The sequence below is a fragment of the Nelumbo lutea genome, chromosome 4 (assembly GCF_056320005.1).
Source record: "Nelumbo lutea isolate HS-2025 chromosome 4, American lotus-T2T, whole genome shotgun sequence".
In the NCBI taxonomy this organism is placed as follows: Eukaryota; Viridiplantae; Streptophyta; class Magnoliopsida; order Proteales; family Nelumbonaceae; genus Nelumbo; species Nelumbo lutea.
Genome location: NC_142687.1, coordinates 24,029,887 through 24,050,609, shown reverse-complemented (window position 1 = coordinate 24,050,609; position 20,723 = coordinate 24,029,887). Strand labels below are relative to the sequence as shown.

The 20,723-nt window shown below is 36.6% G+C and overlaps 1 protein-coding gene across 1 annotated transcript; it reads left to right on the top strand.

Annotated features, from left to right (window-relative positions):
• The first annotated feature begins 1,112 nt into the window (after positions 1-1,112).
• On the top strand, positions 1,113-14,098 carry LOC148854652 (NAD(P)-binding Rossmann-fold superfamily protein). Its single transcript, XM_088985621.1, has 10 exons — positions 1,113-1,688; positions 2,884-3,001; positions 3,112-3,200; positions 5,423-5,478; positions 5,570-5,625; positions 6,519-6,612; positions 11,564-11,643; positions 12,158-12,200; positions 13,320-13,411; positions 13,697-14,098. The coding sequence occupies exons 1-10, from the start codon at positions 1,633-1,635 to the stop codon at positions 13,868-13,870; spliced, it is 858 nt and encodes a 285-aa protein (XP_088841747.1). The 5' UTR covers positions 1,113-1,632; the 3' UTR covers positions 13,871-14,098.
• Positions 14,099-20,723: the final 6,625 nt, after the last annotated feature.

Sequence of the window (20,723 nt, the reverse complement as noted above, 5' to 3'; positions counted from 1 at the left end):
CGAACCGCTGCCCGAGTCGAACGGTTTACGGTTCGACCTCCCGGGTCATCGGTTTTCTGACCTTTTCAACGGTTTTTTAGGATTTAACGATTTATAGTATACCGGACCGGGGGCTGAACGGTTACCGGTTTTTCCGGTCCGGTCCGATTTTGAAAACCATGAACGACAGAATTCAATCATACTTACAATTACAAATAACACCAAAAGGAGAAGATAGTTTTTGGATCGTTCAAGGAGAAACAGGTGGAGTTCCTGGTGGCGTAAATGTTTTCTTACACAAATCGTAGATAGCCTGAACAGAATTGCTCTTATCGAACGACCGAGATTCTGTGCTTGGAAGCTGCAACTCAACTCGCCACTCGAGAGAACTGCTCCTTCTACAACTTTAGAGTGATTTCCTCAACGCTCAGATTATACAACAAATACGATTTATCATAGCTTTGATATTAGGCCATTAGGAAACTTTCCAACAAGATTTGCAAAGGATATGTGGTACGTGCGGTTACGTTGTTATGAATACATCGCCCGGCATTCCAATGTGGCACAGTTATAGGCAGTAGCACGCACCGCCCGGTAGGTAGCATGCAGCACGCACCACACGGCAACAGTATTAGGCAGCAGCACGCATCGCACGGCAACAGCATGTACCTCATGGCAACAGTACTACGAGACGCATGCACCACTTGGCAACAGTAGTAGGGTAGAGCCCACATGACAACTCATCAGGATGGGTCCACCCTTGTCTTGCCATAACAACTTTGCATTATCCCCCATCTATCATTCATATCTTATCTTACATTCTTAGTAAGAGTTTGGTTTGCCACTAGAAGTAGGAATTGTCTTACCATTAGAAGTAGGTAATTTATTTATAAGTAGGAGTTTGAATTTGAATTTGATTACCCTAGCTTAGTTGTATCCAACAAGGAATTCTCTTTTATAATCTCCTATTTAAGGAGTTATGAATTAAAATAAAGGCACTCAGTTTTCTAGTCAAGAGAAGAGTGAGGAGAATTCGAGTGGTTTTTTTGAACAAATCACCCATTCAGAGAGTTTGAATGGTCTCTTAGACAAATCACCTAATCAAAGAGTTCAGATAATCTCTTAGACAAATCACTCATTCGGTTTTTCATAGTAGGTTTTACACCCAAGAAAAGTCACATGGGAAAGCAAGAGATTTTCCCCGTATACCGAACCGTGATGAAACGTTAAGCGCGGGCCCATAACATACGTTTGCGGCGGAAGGGAGCCTTTGCTCATTAAACGGTTCCTACTTCACATGTGATATTAGTCGTTGATTACACTGACTGTCAAAGTATCATTCGACTTATCTAATTAATTGGGCTTTTATAGATCTCCTTGATGAGACGATCATGGCATTTCAGCATACGTGTGAGCCTTACGGGCTGAGACTTGTCTCCATTACGCGCCATGTGTTCCTTAACACACACAGACTCTCTCTCTACCTGTGAGCTCGTGAGCTTTACTCGTGTCTATAAAATTTTGGTCAGACGACATCGTTCCTGCACCAAAGGGGTGAGAAAGACACACAACATCATTTCTCCTTCGATTTGGAGTTTTGGAGTTTAATAGCTACCCCCAAAACCCAGAAAAAGCAGCAAAAAGAGAGAAGCAATGAGGTTGATCATATCACGCTTGCTTCATACAGAGTCATCTCTCCCAAGGCTCTAGTAAGTTCTTATTTCGATTTATTTTCATTAATTATTTCGAGATTTGATGACAATATTTAATTACTCATTTTAATTTTCAATGAATTTATTGAAACAATTCCATCTTATTTTTGCCGAAGTTGCACTTGTTTTTAAACTAATTTTCTTAATTTTGACACGGGTACGTTTGTTTGGAACCTTTTCCGAAAGTTAGTTTCGTGCACTCGTTCTGCATTGATAGCTAAATTGGGTAGAGGAGGGAAATCTGGAAAACGGTGGAACAGAAACCAGTTTATAAAATTTGGAAACTGGATCCTGTTGAATTTGTTAGCTTGTAATATCAACAGTTTTTTAACGTTGTTACCCTAACTGTTGCTTATTTTTTTGTAATTGTTAAGGTCTAGGGAAAGTTTCATTTTTGGTGTTCCTTGTGCTAGTCGAAATTCTAGTTTCGTCGCTGAAATTATACTAGGAGAACCGTGTCCTTGAACTGGCAAAACTTCTTTAAAGCACTTGACCTCTGGAGATCAATAACTTCATCATACTTTTACTTTCCTTAATCCTTCCTCCCTAGCTGTTCTTTGTTATTTTGATTTGACAATCGGTTTTATGTAGCTTCGAAAAACAAACAATGACAAACCAGAGATGACTATGATAGAAAAGCAAAAGAAATACTAAAATGAGTTTAATTAAAGAAATACTATGACAAGGGCAAATTACTCATTTTAGTATGATAGAAAATGAGTAATTAAATAAGGGCAAATTATTTCGATTTTTTTCATTAAGAAACTTGCCCTTGTTTTTAATTACTAAAATGAGTAATTAAGAAAAGCAAAAGAAATACTATGATGGAAAATGTAATGAGATCTCATTAAAGAAGCAAATCAGTTGGCGTTGCCATACTTTCCGAAGTCTGGGATAAAGTAGAGCATCAACCTCAATAACCTCTATGCTTCCATTTGTCATAAATTGGCACTTGAACCTTAAGGTATCCCTACTGAACTTTGTTATATTTTGCCTGCAATTTGACTTAGAGCTTAGTCTATATGGGTACTGCAAGACTAAAAACTTTGGCAAGTAATGTTAGAAAAGGGGGTGGGGACAAAAGCTACAGTTTGAAAATATTTCTAAATATTTTCTACTTGTACTGCTTTTGAGAATTTTGTAGACTTGATTTATTGAACACTCATGAATTTCCCTGTTGCTGCTGAAACAGTACAGTGGCTTTTTCCAGAAATGGGAGGCTATTATCAACAGACTCCAACAAGGTAGATGAACCCTTAAAAGTTCAGGAAGCAGAAACAGTAGATGTGCCGCCACCTCCTACAGAGAAAGTATTTAGCTAGCAGTCTGGACTAAGATTATCCTTATGGTTCATTTTTTTTTTTGGACCTAATGTACGCCTCTGAAGTATAGATAACTGACGTAATTGCTTTTGATTCAGTTACTTGTGTTGGGTGGCAATGGATTTGTTGGCTCACATGTTTGCCAAGAAGCTTTGAATCGTGGTTTGTCTGTCTCTAGCCTTAGCAGGTAGTATTTTTTATAATTGTTGGCAAATTTCTTAAAGTACCCCTACTGTTTAGCTAACTGTACCCTTACTGTTTAACTATTGTCTTGCACTACCCCTACTGTTTCTGACAATTGACTAGCTCTACCCTTACCTGTACACACGTGACACCACGTGACATAATTTTTTTAAAACCCAATTTTACCCTTACCTGTACACACTGTCTAGCCGGTTGCCGATGTGGGCCCTGTTCATTGGCAGCAACTGAATCACATGTTCCTCCTGCTTTTGCTTCTGATCTACATTTCCATCCTCTCTTCACTTCGTCCATTTTTATCTTTTGACAAAAAGTGAACCCAGAACTGAAACTCTAGGAAATTTGTTCATCCCATCACTACTAGCAGTGATGCTGTCATATCTCTTAAGAATGAACATGACCGCTCCTGCTTGCTGATGATAGAAAAGTTAATAACTGATTCCATCTCCGGCGATGGCAGTTCCTATCACCTTTCATCCTTGCCATCTTCATTATGATGATCATTGGTAGAGAAAGGCTGCAGTTCATGCCAGCAAACTAGGCAAGAATTGTGAATTCACAACCACCGCATAGACAAAGATTGTGAAAGTAGGCGGGGACAGTGACAATGGCGGCATTGGTCACCAGGGCTGGCAATAACCTTGAAGTGCCACAATTTAATATCACTCTAAACAGAAGCATCATTGAATCTTCTACCGATCAAATGCTTTGCATCTCCGATCAAGGACGAGATACCCACTCATTTCGCCCTAAATTGATTCCATTTTTAAACTCTACATCTGATTTTTCTTGATCACTCAGCTCACAAACTACAAACCCTAAATCTTGATCTCACGTTGCATGTGACTCAGTATTCGTGTCTCTGCAGCTGCAAGCGAACCGACCATAGAACCTTGATAGTTGTTCTCTCTCTCTCTCTCTCTCTCTCTCTCTCTCTCGAGCAGTGGAGGACTTCTATGTCAAGCTTCGGGTTGGCAAGTCCCAGACCAGAGTCGTTAAAAACCATGTCTGGAATGAGGAGTTCGTATTCAATGTTCTTGACATGGATGAAGAGATTATTGTCTCCATTTTACACCCTAACGACTACCATGGCTTCTTCAATTTCTTTCACAATTTAATTGGTCATGTTCAGATTCCGCTTTGGTCCATCTTCGCCGAGGAGAAGAACACCGTACCCCCAAATTTCCGGCGATTAAAATTACGAGACCTCTTTGCTTGAAATTTGTTTTTTGTTTTAATTTATAATTTAAAAACACAATAAGAAGGCTTTTTTTTGTTTTAATTTATAATTTAAAAACATGGTAAGAAGGATGACGAAGGAAGATGTACGCAGTAGGTTACAGCAATCCGGCCATGTAATCTCACCGACTTCAACCTCTCCCAAACGTTAAACCCTAGAAAGCCGAAGCCAACAAACACACAGTAGGGGTGGTGCAAGACAATAGTTAAACAGTAAGGGTACAGTTTGTCAATTAGCTAAACAGTAGGGGTAATTTAAGAAATTTGCCCTTGCTTTTATTTCCATTGAGGGCTTGGGTGCTGATTAAGTCAGAAAATCTAAAATGGTCATTTCTTCTTTTTCTTTTTATTATTTTTCGTTTGTATTATGTTCTTGCAAGTTTGTAAAAGCATAAATCTTCATTTGGTGCTCCTTGGATGTTTAGACATGTACTGGGAAAACTTGATCAATTGCAAGTAATGTAATTTTATTCAGTTGGGAAAGAAGTACCACTAAAACTTTAGCAGACTCCCTTGCTAGAGAAGGGATGAATAGGGAGCTCTTTTGGGGGCTTTCAGTCTAGGAGTAGGCATAGTGCTTTGGTATTTTTGGGGAGTAAGTGGGACAGCTCAATCGGATGTTAAAAATTGATGGCTAATGGCTCTGTTTTTGCTGTATTCTCTTTGGTTAAGCTAGTTTTGATAAAGTCTGTTCTGTTCTTTTAATAATAAAAAATAATGAAAAGGAAGAAAATTAGAAGAAAAGAAGAATATTGAAAAACTTCTCACTCTACCAAATGTCTCACTAAAAGGAACTATACATAAAATACAAGACTCCCACTAGATTAATTTTACAGCAAAAAACACATTATCAAAGTCTTTTTCAAGTCATATACGTCACTCCTAGGATTTTTTTTGAGTTAGTTTTCTTTCTGAATTAAGGAAAATTCATGTTATTCTTAATTTCCTTTCAACATTTTTTGGTTTCAGGTCAGGGAGGTCATCTGTACATGATTCTTGGGCTAACAGTGTAGTCTGGCATCAAGGTCTAGAATTGGTTTAATACTTTATGCTTATTTAGCATAAAATTTGTGAAATGTAAGATGAAATATTTTTCCCTATTCCCTTCTCTTTCAGGAAACCTTCTTTCATCTGATTCATTAAAGGATGCATTGAATGGAGTGACTGCTGTGGTATGTGAACTCTTCTTATATCCTTTCTATTTTCCAGGAGGTCTTTTATTTAATCTTAGTCTTATATTCTTTCTATATCCAATCAATAGTCAAAGGCTTATATATATATATTCTTTAGAAGTACATTTTATCAATCATTTATGCTTGACTTTTATGTCACACGAGTTTCATCTACATGCTTTAGAGTTTCTTTTCTTTTTTTTTTCTTTTTTTTTTTCTGGTTTATGATATATGGGTGGAGGGAAGGTTTTGTGGAGATTGAGTTTGTGAGGTAGGAAATCCATATATCAACAATATTGCCTTCTTTTAATTTATACCTGGTTTTGGTACTTGATGCAGACAAGATGGCTTTATTTGTACTTTATGTGAACATGATTGTTTCAAGAACAACTTATCTATATATTTTGTCCTTTATTTCTGGTAGTGCTCTATTGAACCCCTTATTGATTAGACAAAAAGCTATATGCCCCTATTGTAATCATACATTTTTTTAGTTAGTATGAACCACCATCTTGACAGTGTAAAGCATTAAACTTTTCCAGGATTTAGCTAGACAAATGACTTAAGTTTGGTAAGTTTTTTGAAATTGTATCAGAGATATGTACTCTCTTTCACTGCTTTTAAGTTACAAATGCACGACATGTTGGTTTTAGGAACAAATTTCTTCTATTAATAGTAATCTCAAAATGAGTTGTATAGGTTCTTGTACCCCATGGATTTTAGTTCTTTGTTCCTTTTAGTTTCTCTTTTTTATGCTAACCTTGTATTCTATGTCCTGAGTTCTTGAACTAGTAATTTTTATTAAAAACCAAGTATTTTACTTCTTTCTATTTTACATTTTTTTGAGTCTGGCATATACTGATATATTTTTTTATTGAATGTGACTTTTGTAGATTTCATGTATTGGAGGTTTTGGCTCAAATTCTTTCATGTACAAGATCAATGGGACTGCAAACATCAATGCAATTGGATCTGCTGCAGAACAAGGTAAATATGCTTCATGTATGCATTTGTGCATGTAAAATGCCTGGGTTACTGATATAGACCTAATCATGGGCCAGGCTTTGGGCTTGGATTTACACTGTTTCAGGCTTGAACTTCGGGCCAGGACCATTCAAATTTTGGCAAAAGCCAAGTCTGAGCCTGACCCATGAACAGGTCTACTAGGATATATAAACAATTGCTGCACATATCATATGAAACCAGAAAAGAATGCAAAGAATCTCCATGAAAATAATAGAACTCATTTTCTATGTATCACTTTGTAGCCAAGATGAATCCATCGACATACATTGCCACTGAAAGATAAATGGCAAAAGGAGGTATCCTTGAAACAAAGCCATTATCCCATTTATTTATGAACTGAATGACCTTTTGCAGGTACATTGTGAGATCCCAAAGAAAAAGAAACTAATGAAACTTTGCCTGCAATGTAAAGTTAGTTTGGACTCCTTGGACTGCCTAAATGTAAAGTTAGTTTGGATTCCTAGGGAACACAATCATACAGTAGATGGCTTAGCTAAATGTGGTGTATTCTTAGAGCAGCTATATAGCGACAAGCTTCCTCCATTGTAGTTTGTAGGGGTCCTTCCCCTGCGTTGTACATCTTCTCATGTACCTCTTTTTTTTTTATTAATGAATCTTGGTTAACTTTTTCTCAAAATATATATATATATATATATATATATATATATATATATATATATATATATTAAACAGCCTAACCAACTAAACAGGAAAAATCTATGGACTTATAAACTGGTTTGTCAAAAGCTTGTGACCTGAGAGGGTGATCCTACCTCTGAATAAATAAATAATTTGCACACCATCAGCATCAATCATTCCATTTGGTCTCTAGTTAGTTTTGTTATAAGTCATTGCTCTCTGTTAATTGTTATTCATTTTTTAGTCACTAACTGGTGATAATTTTATTGATTATAAAATCCATACAACAAAATATACAAATAATACAGATTTATGTATGAATCCCATTGAAGATTTGGAACTAGTATGTATAATGCTGCTTCCTCTCACTGCTTTAACTAGAGCCCCAAATAAATTAAACAATCAAAATTTGTGTCATTCTAATGGATACCCACATATGCAGTGATTGCCTACCAACTCCCTCATGGGCTAGGGAGTCAGCGTCAGCGAATGAACTATCTCCAGATAATGAAAGTTCTGGTTTTATTAAACTGGGAATAAACCCTCTAGGTCTATGGTTCAGTCTCTTTAAAGGGAAATGAAACTAACAGTTATATACATATCAGTTTGTTGGTTCATGGTATGCCCATGTGTTGAAGATGTGCATCAATCTTGGAAAGGCCAGTTAATTTTCTAAGCGAACCAATGAAACACTGTTAGATGAAGTTGACAATTTGACATTCACATTTGAGGATTCTCATAACTTTATAGTGGTCAAGTTTTAAAGCGAAATAGAACTGATAATTTATATATGTTTCAGTCTATTAGTTGGTGACTCTGTCCATGTATTGATATGTGCATCAGTTCTGGAAAGGCTAGTCTACTTTCCAAGTGGAAAGCAGACTGACAATACATAGTTAGATGAAGTTGACCGTCACAAGGAAAGTCTCACAACTCCACAATGCTTGCTGCATTGAAGTTTGGGTGGGTAATTAGAAAAGACAGATGAACTCTGTGTTAGATCATAAGCTGGCTGAATCGAGAGGATAAGTTTCTGTGTTTTTTCAGTAATGAGTTTAAAAAATTCAAATTATTTTCAAAAGACATGCTGGTGCTCAGAAAACTGCATTGCTGATCATTTAGCCAAGCGAGGGGTTAATAGAGGGTATTGCTTTTGGGCTTCTTTGTAATATAAGAAAATTTTCTGCTAATTAATAAAACCATGTTTTCAGTTGCTGATTAAAAAAAAACTGTGTATTAGAGTTCGTATCTTCTACTATTTGCTTCTTTGTCCCTGATAATATTCTATTACTTGTTCTATGACACTCTGATCCTTAAGTTGTTGTTGGTAAAGTGAAAAATGTATGGGAGTATATTTCATTACTGAACCCCTCCAAGAACTCATTTTAACTACTCCCTCTCATTTATATTCTCCTTTGACACTTCAGCTGGAATATTTGTTAATTAGAAGTCTTTTGTTTGTTTGTCTATTTTTTGTTTATCTATTTCTTGAATGTATAGATGGTTATCTTGTACCTGGGTGTTTGTTAATTATATTCTCCTTTGACACTTTAGTGGGATACATTTGATGCAATGGTTTCTGAGCAGTGTTGCATGGAGTCTCCTAAATTTATGAATTATTTATGTTGGGCACATTACTGATTCTAAAACTCCATGGATTTTTTAGTGGAGCTTATAATTTATTTTCATTAATGAATGCCAATTTTCCTATAAAGTGTTATTTAGTAACAAAGGCAACTTTTTTATGATAGATGTGTAATGTTGGAGTTCCAAAACTATGACACATTTTAATAGTACATACTTTTCTGTAGACATGTTTGCAAGTCCATATTTTTTCTTCTTTCTGAACCAGACTATTTGACATGTATCAGATTCCAATTCCCATATCAGTGTCCATGCAACACTGCTTGTGAGATCACTCCATGTGAGTAATAAAGACAACATTTTAGGGTCCGTTTGGTTTGCAGTCGGAGTCGGAATCGGAATCACAATCAAAATCCTCTGGAATCGGAATCAGAATGGTCGATTCCCATAGTCTGTTTGGTTCAGACGGGAATGGGAATTGAAATCAGCAGGAATGGGATTTCATCCCCGAGGGAGGGGCAGGGAATGGCCATTCCATCAAATGGGGGAATGCCATTCCAGCAGGAATGGGTATGGGATTCCGATTCCATCCAACCAAACAGTCGGAAACGGAATAGCCCATTCCGATTCCGATTCCAGACCCCTATTTCCACAAACCAAATGGGGCCTCAGAGTTTTTTTAGGCATGTAATGTTGAGCTCAAAAACTATGATACATTTTAATAGTGTATACTTTTCAGAAGACATGTTTTGCAAGTCCATATTTTTTCTTCTTGCTGAAGCAGACTATTTGACATGTATCAAATTCCAACTCCCTTTCATGGTCTCAGCAATGTCAATCTTAAGACAACACCCTGACTGTGACCACCAAGACCAGATCCATAACCACATGCCTGTCCATTTATTCTTTTTGAGCAGACTGTATCAAGCAACAGATTGAGCAGTTACATGCTTAAGCCATTGTATGGTAGGCATGAAAATAAAACACAAACACAAGGTAGCTATTAATTACATGCATGTTTTTTATATTTAAGTGCTGAAGCTTATCTAATTAGGTGTCTTTATAGAACACTTTGGGAATTTTATGATGTTAATTTCTGTTTGTAGTTTGTAGAATGGTATAGAAGGCTCGCGTTCTTTTAAAGTGCTATTCAGCTTGCTCTGAACTGCTGGATATAATGAGTGGCATTTTTGTAAGGAGTTCTATGATGTAAAAACCTCAATTTTGTGGAACCAACCTCACTCATTTCCAAGACAAGCTATGAATGGCAGTTGGCTTGACCATATCCTTGTACACATCTGGAATGGATCACAACTGAACTTCTGATCTCTTCAACTGCGCTCATTTTTTCTGTTAATGTGCATGTGTCTGTATTTACTTTGTAAAAGTAAAAACATGTTGAAACAACCCAAAGCAATTGGTGTAGCTAGTGTTGCATGGACTTAGACATGGAAATCAGAATCTGACATGTATCTAAGAGTCCTATTTGGTGAATCCAAAATATAAGTAGTATATGATACCTAAAAAAACTGATAATCAACCAACCAGTATCATAAAAGTGGTATCCTTGTACACATCTGGAATGGATCACAACTGAACTTCTGATCTCTTCAACTGCGCTCATTTTTTTCTGTCAATGTGCATGTGTCTGTATTTACTTTGTAAAAGTAAAAACATGTTGAAACAACCCAAAGCAATTGTTGTAGCTAGTGTTGCATGGACTTAGACATGGAAATCAGAATCTGACATGTATCTAGGAGTCCTATTTGGTGAATCCAAAATATAAGTAGTATATGATACCTAGAAAAACTGATAATCAACCAACCAGTATCATAAGTGTGGTAACCAATCAACTGGTATTCATCAAAATTCACTGGTGGTGGGGTTCTGATTGTCAAAGTTCTTCTGGTATCATACCTTCCCGGAATATTAAAATTAAAATTTTTAATGTCATTCTTAAAATTAATAGAACTATACAAGCATAACAGCTTAAATAGTTAAACAACAATTTACAATTGAAAAATTAAACTAGCAGGCAACAGCCTTTGGCCATTAGCTACATGGCCATGCTAGTTGTTTTTCATTGTTTTCCTAATTTCTCCAACGAATCATAATTTTATGTGTAAATTGAAATAATACAGATACTGGAATCCCCTATTGGACAGTTTAAATAATTGGATCACTATTACATAGAGGTGTTTAGAGTGAGGATTAGTAAATTTGGAGAGTCAATGTGGTGGGCATTCTGGTAAATTTGTCTGATTTGCAATGTAGCTGAGTCCGACATATTTTAGAGATTCAGACATGAGTTGACCCGTTGACATGTGTTGATTCTAAGTCCCCTCCAAAGGTGGAGTGTCCACAATGCTAATTGTTGGTGAGCCTTAATTGCCTTGGGTCACTTTATCACCTTAATAATCTTTAGTTTATTTTGTAACTTATGTTGATACTTGTTCATTTTTTAAGAGCTTGTATATTTGTAAACAGTTAGTTTGAGGGTGGGGAACTCCACCAGAAGACTGTTGATTGTTACTGAAAATGAAAGATTTGATTAGAATGACATGTATTTGATGTTAAAAAAGTTGTTTTTTATTTCCATTTTCTGTAGCAGCCTTTTCTCATGATTGTTTTCTTTCTTCAATTATCCATCCCTATAGATGTTGACTGGGTTTTCAATACCATTTTGCAGGTGTTAAAAGATTTGTATATATTTCTGCTGCTGACTTTGGTTTGGTAAATTATCTACTTCAAGGATACTATGAGGGGAAGGTACTTTCCATGGAAAAAATATTACAGATTTTTCACAGTATATATGAATTATTAATCCTGAAAAGTCTGGAGATAACTGATAAAATTAGAATGTATGTAAAGAAGATTAGTATTGTATCATGTTCCCTGCACAACTTGCAGAAATCAAGAAAAACCACCAAAATTATTTGCTCTAAGAATCTTATACTCTTATAGTGAATTGTAGAAGGGAGTGAGTTTTTTCTTTTTAGTTATTTCTGAATATTTCTCCTATCTTCATTGGGCTTTTTTTTTGGTCCAACTTATAGTTGAAGGCGCTTTAGCACTTAGGTTGATATATGCATGTATTTACAGATTTTTTTTTCATATCCTGTAGCTGTACAAATTGGTTGGTGCTCAAATTTCTAAACTATTTGTTTATTGAGATATTTATAGTAACCTTTCAATTAAAATAGCTTTTCTGTATTCTGGTAATGGCTGAATATTATCCATATCCCTTTTTATTAAAAATTACCATGTCATTGTTATGATGCAGAGAGCTGCTGAAACAGAGTTGTTGACGAGATTCCCATATGGAGGTGAGTTTTCTTATTCTTCCACTGCTATTCTTTTATAGTTTGTAAGTATATTACAATGATATTGTTCAAATTTTTGTGAAATTTCTCTTGGGACATATCGTGGTACAAATAATTGCCTTCATTATTAGGGACAAAGCCCCTGTTTCATAGAAGAAAGATAGGAAGGAAGGAAGGATGATTGGCAGGCAATATAAGAACCCAATATTAAAACTTTGAGTTGATTCCCAGTTCCTACTTCTAAAATTCAAAATGGCAAAACTGTTGACTCCCCTCTATTATTTGCATTTATATTGCTTTACCAATATAGAAAGGGTGACCACCCCTCAACTGAAACTATGAATGTGCCTAGGTGAGTGGTTCAATCAACACACCTATCAAAACCTGAGGCAAGTAGGTCAAGGCAATTGTATAGCATCTGACCTTGCCTGACCTCACTATCCACGTAAGCAAGATGCTTGCCTTTAATAGCATTGCTCTTGAATCAGCATGTCAATCAAGTTCTACCATCAACATAACTATATAGTAGTCGTGCTCTAGATATAATCACATTCCATTAAGAGTAAAAAGCAATATCTATTCAAATTCAAAATTTGCAGTTTGTGGTCACCTTGTTGGCCCTACATTTGGTTACAGACTTCTAGTTCAGGGACTTGCCGATATTTCTAATATCTTTCTAAAATGGAAGCTTTTAGAACAAGCATTGAAACTCTTAAAGGATTATATCCAGATTGTGCAGTAACAAGCGTATTGCCTTAGTGGGTAGGTAATTGAAGCTCTGATGGTACCAAAATTGATGTGTTTTTTATTTAGAAAACCAAGGCCAAGGGTAACTGATGAACTTGAGGATTTCAATTTTTTTCTGATAATTTTGAGGTTTTCAATTTTGGATATGGTTAAGTTTGTTTAGTTTGCCAACCAGGGACTGCCTATTGGTACCCTCCCTAGCTAAAGAATCTGCAATGAAGTTAGCAGATCCAGGTATCCAACATATTTCAGCCTGCATGGCCACTGTTAGTGATCTGGCTTTTCTAAGCCTCCAGGGCCCCATTTGATTTCTTAGCAACACAGAAATTGAGACCATGTTTACATATTAAAAAAAAAAATCATTTTCTTTTTCAGGTGTGATCCTTAGGCCGGGTTTCATACATGGGACTCGCCAAGTTGGGAGCATGAAGTTACCTCTAGGTGTTATCGGGGCTCCGTTGGAGATGGTAAAATCTTTCTGCCTCCATATTACTATTATATCCATGTAGTTTTTTGTTAACAAAGGGTCAGAATCCTACGAGTGTATTCCACTCTCGCTGAAAGAAAGACTGAAGAAGTTGACCAACTGATGTAGTTTCACCTATCACAGCATTAGATTTAAAGGAATATTGGCCCATTACTTGCATGCATCATCCACCATTTACTCAGACTCAGAGGGGAACCCACAGTTTGGTGAGCAGCCCACCTCAGCCCTTATGCATAATAACTTGATTCATATTCAATTATTGCAGATTCTGCAACATGCAAAACCACTCGGCCGAGTGCCGCTTGTTGGGCCACTTTTTATACCTCCTGTTAATGTCACTTCAGTGGCCAAAGTTGCTGTGAGAGCTGCGACAGATCCTGTGTTCCCTCCTGGTATCATAGACGTATATGGTATACAACGCTACAGTCAGCAAAAGTGAATATAAAATTTTCATGTCCTTTTTTTTTTTAATCTTTTTTCTATCCTTCAGTGTAGAAGAAAGATTTAAACCCCATCCCCCATTTGGCAAAATAATGATGGCAAGAGCCTAAACTCAGAGAAAGTAACGCTGTAAGTTTTGGGCATCTTATAGATTGAATACCAACTTCTCATTTCATATCTCAACATATTTGAAACAATAAGATCCGAAAACTGTTTATGCTTTTAATGTGTTCTTGGTTGGACTTGGTAACATACATGATTACATGGGTGAGTATTGCTGGGTTGATGGCTTGATACCGAGATAAATAAATGATAGAATAAGGAAAATTAGGGCTATGTCAAGCCTGTGACCCCCGCTATTTGCCTCTACAGTAACCGTTTCGTTTCGGGGTATGATTTGCTTCAGGGGGTAGACAGGTCTTATACCCCCTGAATCTGTTTGAAAGAAGAAAAAAAACCTCATGTGGAACTTTGCAATGTGGCTCAGCCGCTCAGAGCTTTATAATCAATTTAAGGAAAAACCTGACTTTTGCTATTGAACGTGTGCAGTCAGATATGTCATGTTTTACAAGGTTTTTAAAAATGAATCGGACGAACCAGTCCGGTTCTTGGGTCAAATGGTTTCACCATTTGAACCAAATGGATGGCCCGTTCTGATAAAGAATAAAAACAGTCAAAACCATTAGACGGTTTGAAAGGTTTGACTGCTCGGGTCAGTGGTTTGTTGACCAAATTAACGGTTTTGGTGAAATAATGTTTCTGAGATAAAATAGAACTGATCACCTGACCAGTTCCCGGTTTTCCGGTCCAACCATCCAATTGGGCTCAGTTTTGAAAACTATAATGTATTAAAAGCGTTCACAATCAAGAGCAAACAGGTTTCTGCCTCCTTAGTATTGACGCCCGTAGCTAACAAATACCTTCAGAATTTCTTAATTAAAACCTAAACTATGCAATTCCGTTAGAATGTTGTTAATCAATCTTGATTTTGCTCTAAAGCTATTACTTCATCCAATGATGCCGTTTATTAATACGAGAGAATCAGCAAATCTTATAGGTGAAACCCATCGGGGTCCAGATCCAGACAACATGCCACATAAACACCAAATGACAAAGTCAGCAGTATTTTGCGATTAATCCATTTGCAGGAAACACTAAGAACCCGTTTGGAGTGTATTGTGGAAATTGAGATGCGGTGGTTGAGCACCAGTATTCTGGAGAAGCTATTTAGAAAAGTTTCATATTTTTAGCAGTGATTTAGGTGTTTGGAAGACTCATATTGGCTTTCTATTATTTTTACCAAACACGGCTTACAGCGTTCCCATGTGGGGCCCAGCTCCAAACACCGGAAGTTGCCTCCTGAAAACCTTCCCAAATGGGCACTAAATCTATGCCTCTAGAGCCGGTTTATATTTTATTGGGCTTATTATTGAATTAGTCTATCGGACAAACTTGAAAAACATACACGATTACACGAGGGATGGCTCAGTTTGTATGTAAGCTGACAGATCATTTCAGCCAGACCAGATCTGTTCCTCACACAGGGTGCCTCACGCATGTCTCACATACATATCGTACCATGTATTGAGAACATTTCCAGTATTTATAAGTTATTATTCATGGGACATGTTCCCAATGCACGGTGGATGTGCATGTGAGCCATGCCTGTATGATGAGTAGATCCCGTTCCCATTTCAGCATAGATGCAGATTTGATTCTCACAACCATCCATTTTGGAGAAAGGAGTTATTAATGTGGGGTGTATCATCAAATACAAAAAAAAAAAAACATGAAAACCATTAATTCCTAATTTTAGTATTTTGGGTAAATAAAAACATTTATAATTTAAGATTATAAATACAAATATATAAAGTGTAAAATCTTGTATTTTATATTATTTTGTATGTATTACTTTGTACGTATTTATGTTTCTACTCTTTCCAAGCTAGCCTTACAGATTCAACAATTTCCAGCCACAACTTATTTGAGACTTGGCCTGATGTATGGGAACTAGACTTGCTTCAGCATCTACCGCTTCTGGCATCACTTCTGACTTCATTTTCATTCCAAAAAGTCGAGCTCTTTTAAGTTTTAGAATTTAGAACCAAATATAATGATTCTTTGATATAATTAAATATCATTAATACTTAAAAAGGAATTTTCTTAACTATAAACAACAACATTCCTACATTACTTATAAATAGTTTTCTTGGTTTTATCTCTCCCTGGTTTATAGGGTTGTTGCTCTTTGTATAATTCTGAGGATCAGGTCTGTAAATCCCGGTTCAGGGTTATTTGCACTCTAGTTCACTTTTGTCTGTATTTGACAATATTATATTTATGCATTGGTAAATAACAGAAAATACATTTTTCAATGCATAATTGCATTGATAATAAGATGTAAAAGTACATCAATAAAAAATAAGTATATCTGCATTCAAGTGGGATTTTGATAAAAAAAAAGGCATATGTTTTATTGGAATTCGTGTTTGCATCTATTATATCTAAAAGTCTGTTTGATAATAAGGTAAATCTGTCAGTGCAAAACTAACCAAACTTTACAATTTATATGAATTGTTTTACACTCTACATATTTGCATTCACACTTATTTGCATCATTTCTAAATGCAGTCCAAATCCCTAAAAAGGGCAATTTAGAACAAGAAAAAGTATAAAAAAACAAACAAAATAAATCAACAATTAATAAGAATCACGGTTAATGAAATATCATTTTCATTTGTTCATTCGGGTTGCATCCTTAACAGCATCAACGGCCCCTTGTGTCATGGCCTTTATTTGCTCACCAGCCTGCATCATTGAATGTTAGAATAAAAATGCCAAACAATTAAAATATGAGAAAAAACCAGTTTTTGCAGTACGACACATTATACTTTGGTGCAGTCTTGTTTGGAGTTGCACCTTAGACTCCGTTTTGAAGAAGTATAAATACAAATATGTACAGAACAAAATATTGTATATCATATTTCTTAACCTTGTATTTGCACCATGCATATCTGTATTTGAATTTTTCCGGTTCAATTTGACAAATACAAATATGTACAGTATAAATGTAGGTTTAGAAATACAATATGCAAGGCTTTGTACTGTACATTTTTGTATTTATACTCTTTTCAAACGGAGTCTTTATGATGCTCAGTTTAGAAAGAGTACAAATAAAGATATATATATATATATATATACAAAATATAAGGCTTTGCACTCTAATATTTGTATTTGTACTGTTTGATCCAAACTGATCCAGTATTTAAGTAATAAGTACTACTAGATCAACCCAAAAAAATTAATTAAGCACTATATATGGTACAAACTGGAATAGAGCTCAGAATTTTTTGGTGTAGTGCACTAAGGAGTTGCTAATGGTGTGATTTCCGGGTGATGGATGAACTGGATTAGCAAGGTGTAATGATAACCTCTTGGCATGATTCCTTTGCAGATTGAGCAATATTTGATGCCTTGTCCATCAGATCGTCCTTCTTAACCTGTAAGAAGAGAGGAAAACCATTAATATCACCTTGAACAAAATTAACGTCGTCCGCAACGAAGCAGGAGGAATCCCTCACCTGAGCCTGGCCCTTGCCCTCGCCAGCTTGGTAACTGAGACTCTGAGAGTTGTCTGCCATCTTTAATTGTTATCTCTTTTGGCTTCTGGGTTTGAACTTTGAACTTTCCGATCGTTTTCCTTTGGCGAAGAGAAGATTAATTTATAGCTTTTGCCATGTGGGCCTTGACCAAGCTGTGCCATTTGGTATCACATGAATTTATGACAAGTGAAACTATTTGGACCAAGCATTAGAAATTTCTGCCTATTGACGAGGAACCATTCTTAATAACTTGTAAAATTCAAGTTCTTGTAATTTTTTAATTATTTCGTATTTTTCCATCAATATATATATGTTCTTTTACAGGTGGCCAATGGGTGCCAAAAAAATACTATCTAGTTTTTATTGGATGTCACCTGGCCAGGTATTTATAATACATGGGCCGAGTGCAACATGCAGGTACATCAGTACAGTGGTGCAATTTTTTTTTCTCTTGTTAATCTTACAAAAAAGCAGTATATAACTTTCAAAGATTCCTGGGGGATCAGGTGGTTGAGAATAAATCAACCTACTCAACTGTGTTGTGTTTATTCTAATGAATACCAATGTATGAGAAACCATCAAATATCTTGTACTACTGGGCATTGATGTTGTTTGATTTAAGGTATCTCAAATCAAGATCCTAGTCAGATAATTCTTCCAATTGGGTGAGACTGAGGTGGGAGGATGAAGCCACGCACTAGAATCTATAATCAAGAAGGAAGGTTAAAGGCCTGAGGAATTGTTTCCTAGGTAGGCACTTTGACGTTCAAGTCAATTGAATGGAAGGGTATGAGGCCGGGCCGAGCAGGTAAGAGTAGTGCCGGTTCAAGCTGGTGAAGCAAAGTAGGAGTATAAAGGTGTAAAAGTCCCTTACCTTGACCAAATGTTACCTATTTATAGCTAGAGGTCTGTGTTTTACTCGGATGAGGCTTCTGGGGTTGTCGGGATGAGATCATCCATCGACTTCTTCGGGATAACTCCTCTTCCCCAACAGAGTTAAGTTCCTCGTCCATACAGGACACTCATTCTTGGTTGTATTTATCTGTCCTACATGGTGCTAATGTGGCTAAAGAGAGAAAATGGCCGTAGAGGTTACCACATGTCTAGAGAGAGAAGGTAGCTGCAAAGGCTACCATGTGGCATCCTTGGCTTACTCATCCATAACCCAAGCAGACATCAAATTGTGCTCTATGGATGGATTCTTTGCTACTATGACTGTTTTGTATTTAACTAAATGGGGGGTAGGTTATGTTTTATAGAATTCAACACAATGAGCTTCCAAAGTATCGAACTAATATGTGAAACCAAGTCATTACAAAGTTTAACTCATATTTTTCAATGTCAAATCAAGGTTTATATTGTTTTTAATAGCATAGGTTATAAAAAAAATGCTGCAAATTAGATCGAATAAATTGGATTTGGGTTAATTAGATCATGATGTAGGCACTTTCGCCAGGCCTATGGCATGTTGACACATGGCATAGCGCAGATCCATTCAGCGTGTCTGGCAGGGCAGTGGGACCAATGGCGCAATCACACGTGGTGAGCTTAGATGATCACTCCGTCAAGATCGGATTGCATTCTAACCGTCCACATGTGTCCGCCTACAAGCGACCTCAAGTATAAATAGGGCATGCCACCCCCAAGGTAAGGGGTCTCTTTGTCCATTAGACTTTCATCTCTCCAAACTCCCTTGCTCCCTAGCTTTCTAGCGACCCCATCTGAACTCCTCGAACTTTGTCTGCCCTCTTTGCTATGCCCTCACTAACTTGATCGTTGGAGTCCCCGCCTCGAGTTATCACCCAGGGTCTTTGATGTTCCCTTCCTCGCAGGTACTTGGCCTCAATCGGCATTGGGTAGACTTCATCAATCCTCGGCCATAGCACACATTGAGCTCCTCTAGCCCTCGAATCCCTCCACTAGCCAACCCATCCAAGAAGTTGAGCAAATTTACTATATTGCCCCCGACCAATCCGAGCATCAACAAATCACATGGAACCGGTATGAGAATTTGAGAACATCCATGGATTTGGCAATTTGTCAGTAAAAATAAATTGGCGTTTTATGGGCATAAAATGGTATTTATACATTTTTTTTTAAGGATTATACATGATGCATGTAGGGTACGTAATATTTTCTTTGTATTGGCAAACGCCCATTTTGAACCAAACAATGTTGTTAAATAAACACTATTTTTCATTGTAAAAAAGCACCTTACCAAGCGGTTTTAAAGTTACGTTTTAAAATTATTTATCCAAAAGTGCTTCTAAATAGCCTATTTAGAGGAAAGAAGCCCCACCAAACGCAGCATAAGTAATTAATTATTAGTGGGGGTCTCTGAAATGCATAGGCTTTATTGAAAGAAATTGCACTAGTCATTGGGGATGGATTTGAGCCAAACCAAGCCGAATAGCTAGCTATTCGAGCTTGAGCTCAAGCTCTGCTCGAGTCAAAAGCTCATAAGCTCGAGCTTGATTCGGCTCGAACTCGACTTGAGAAAAATGTTTTATAAAAATAAAAAAATTATATATTTAAAATATTTTTATTTGATATTTAAAAAATTAAGAATTATAATAAATAGTTATTATTATATATAAAAATAAAAATATTGTATATATAATATTTTTATTATATATATTTTTCTATATTATTATTATTATTATTATTATTATTATTATTCGAGCGCGGCTCACAAGCCGAACTTTATTAGGCTTGAGCTCAAGTCGATTAAACGAACTTGTAAATTAGGCTCAAACTCAACTCAAAACTTGGTTGAAACCGAGCCTAGCTCAAATGACTTGGCTCGTGGCCACCTCTAAATATGAATTCACATTCTCTGTGGCTGTCAATGAGTAGGTCTATCCAATGGACCTGAACCGACCAGACTGATTATAATGGTTTTGATTCCAAGGTTTGTATGGGTGAGGGCTGATTCCGATTCCTGATTATCAGTTCCGATTATCCCAAACTGATACCCTACAATTGATTCGACCAAACTCTTTCATTTTGATTTTTCGTTTTCTCCATTTATTCCCCTCCCCCTTCCTCTAACCTCTTATTCATCTACAGTAACCTAGCCTTAACTCAGTGGACAATGATTCTCTTTTGCTCTTCCCCCTTTTTTTTTGTACTGTTCGACTGAACTCAACTCAGTCTCTCTTAACCCAAGTCCTAAAATCTACAGCAGCGGCAACGGTGGCAGGTGGAGGCAGCAGCATCCACAGCGGTGGTAGCGGCAATTTTCAGTCT

Excerpts from the sequence above, each read along its gene's own strand:
- LOC148854652 (XM_088985621.1), top strand. The coding sequence starts at position 1,633 with ATGAGGTTGATCATATCACGCTTGCTTCATACAGAGTCATCTCTCCCA. Across the intron at positions 1,689-2,883 it reads TCATCTCTCCCAAGGCTCTA|TACAGTGGCTTTTTCCAGAA; the intron begins GTAAGTTCTTAT and ends CTGCTGAAACAG. Across the intron at positions 11,644-12,157 it reads AAGGATACTATGAGGGGAAG|AGAGCTGCTGAAACAGAGTT; the intron begins GTACTTTCCATG and ends GTTATGATGCAG.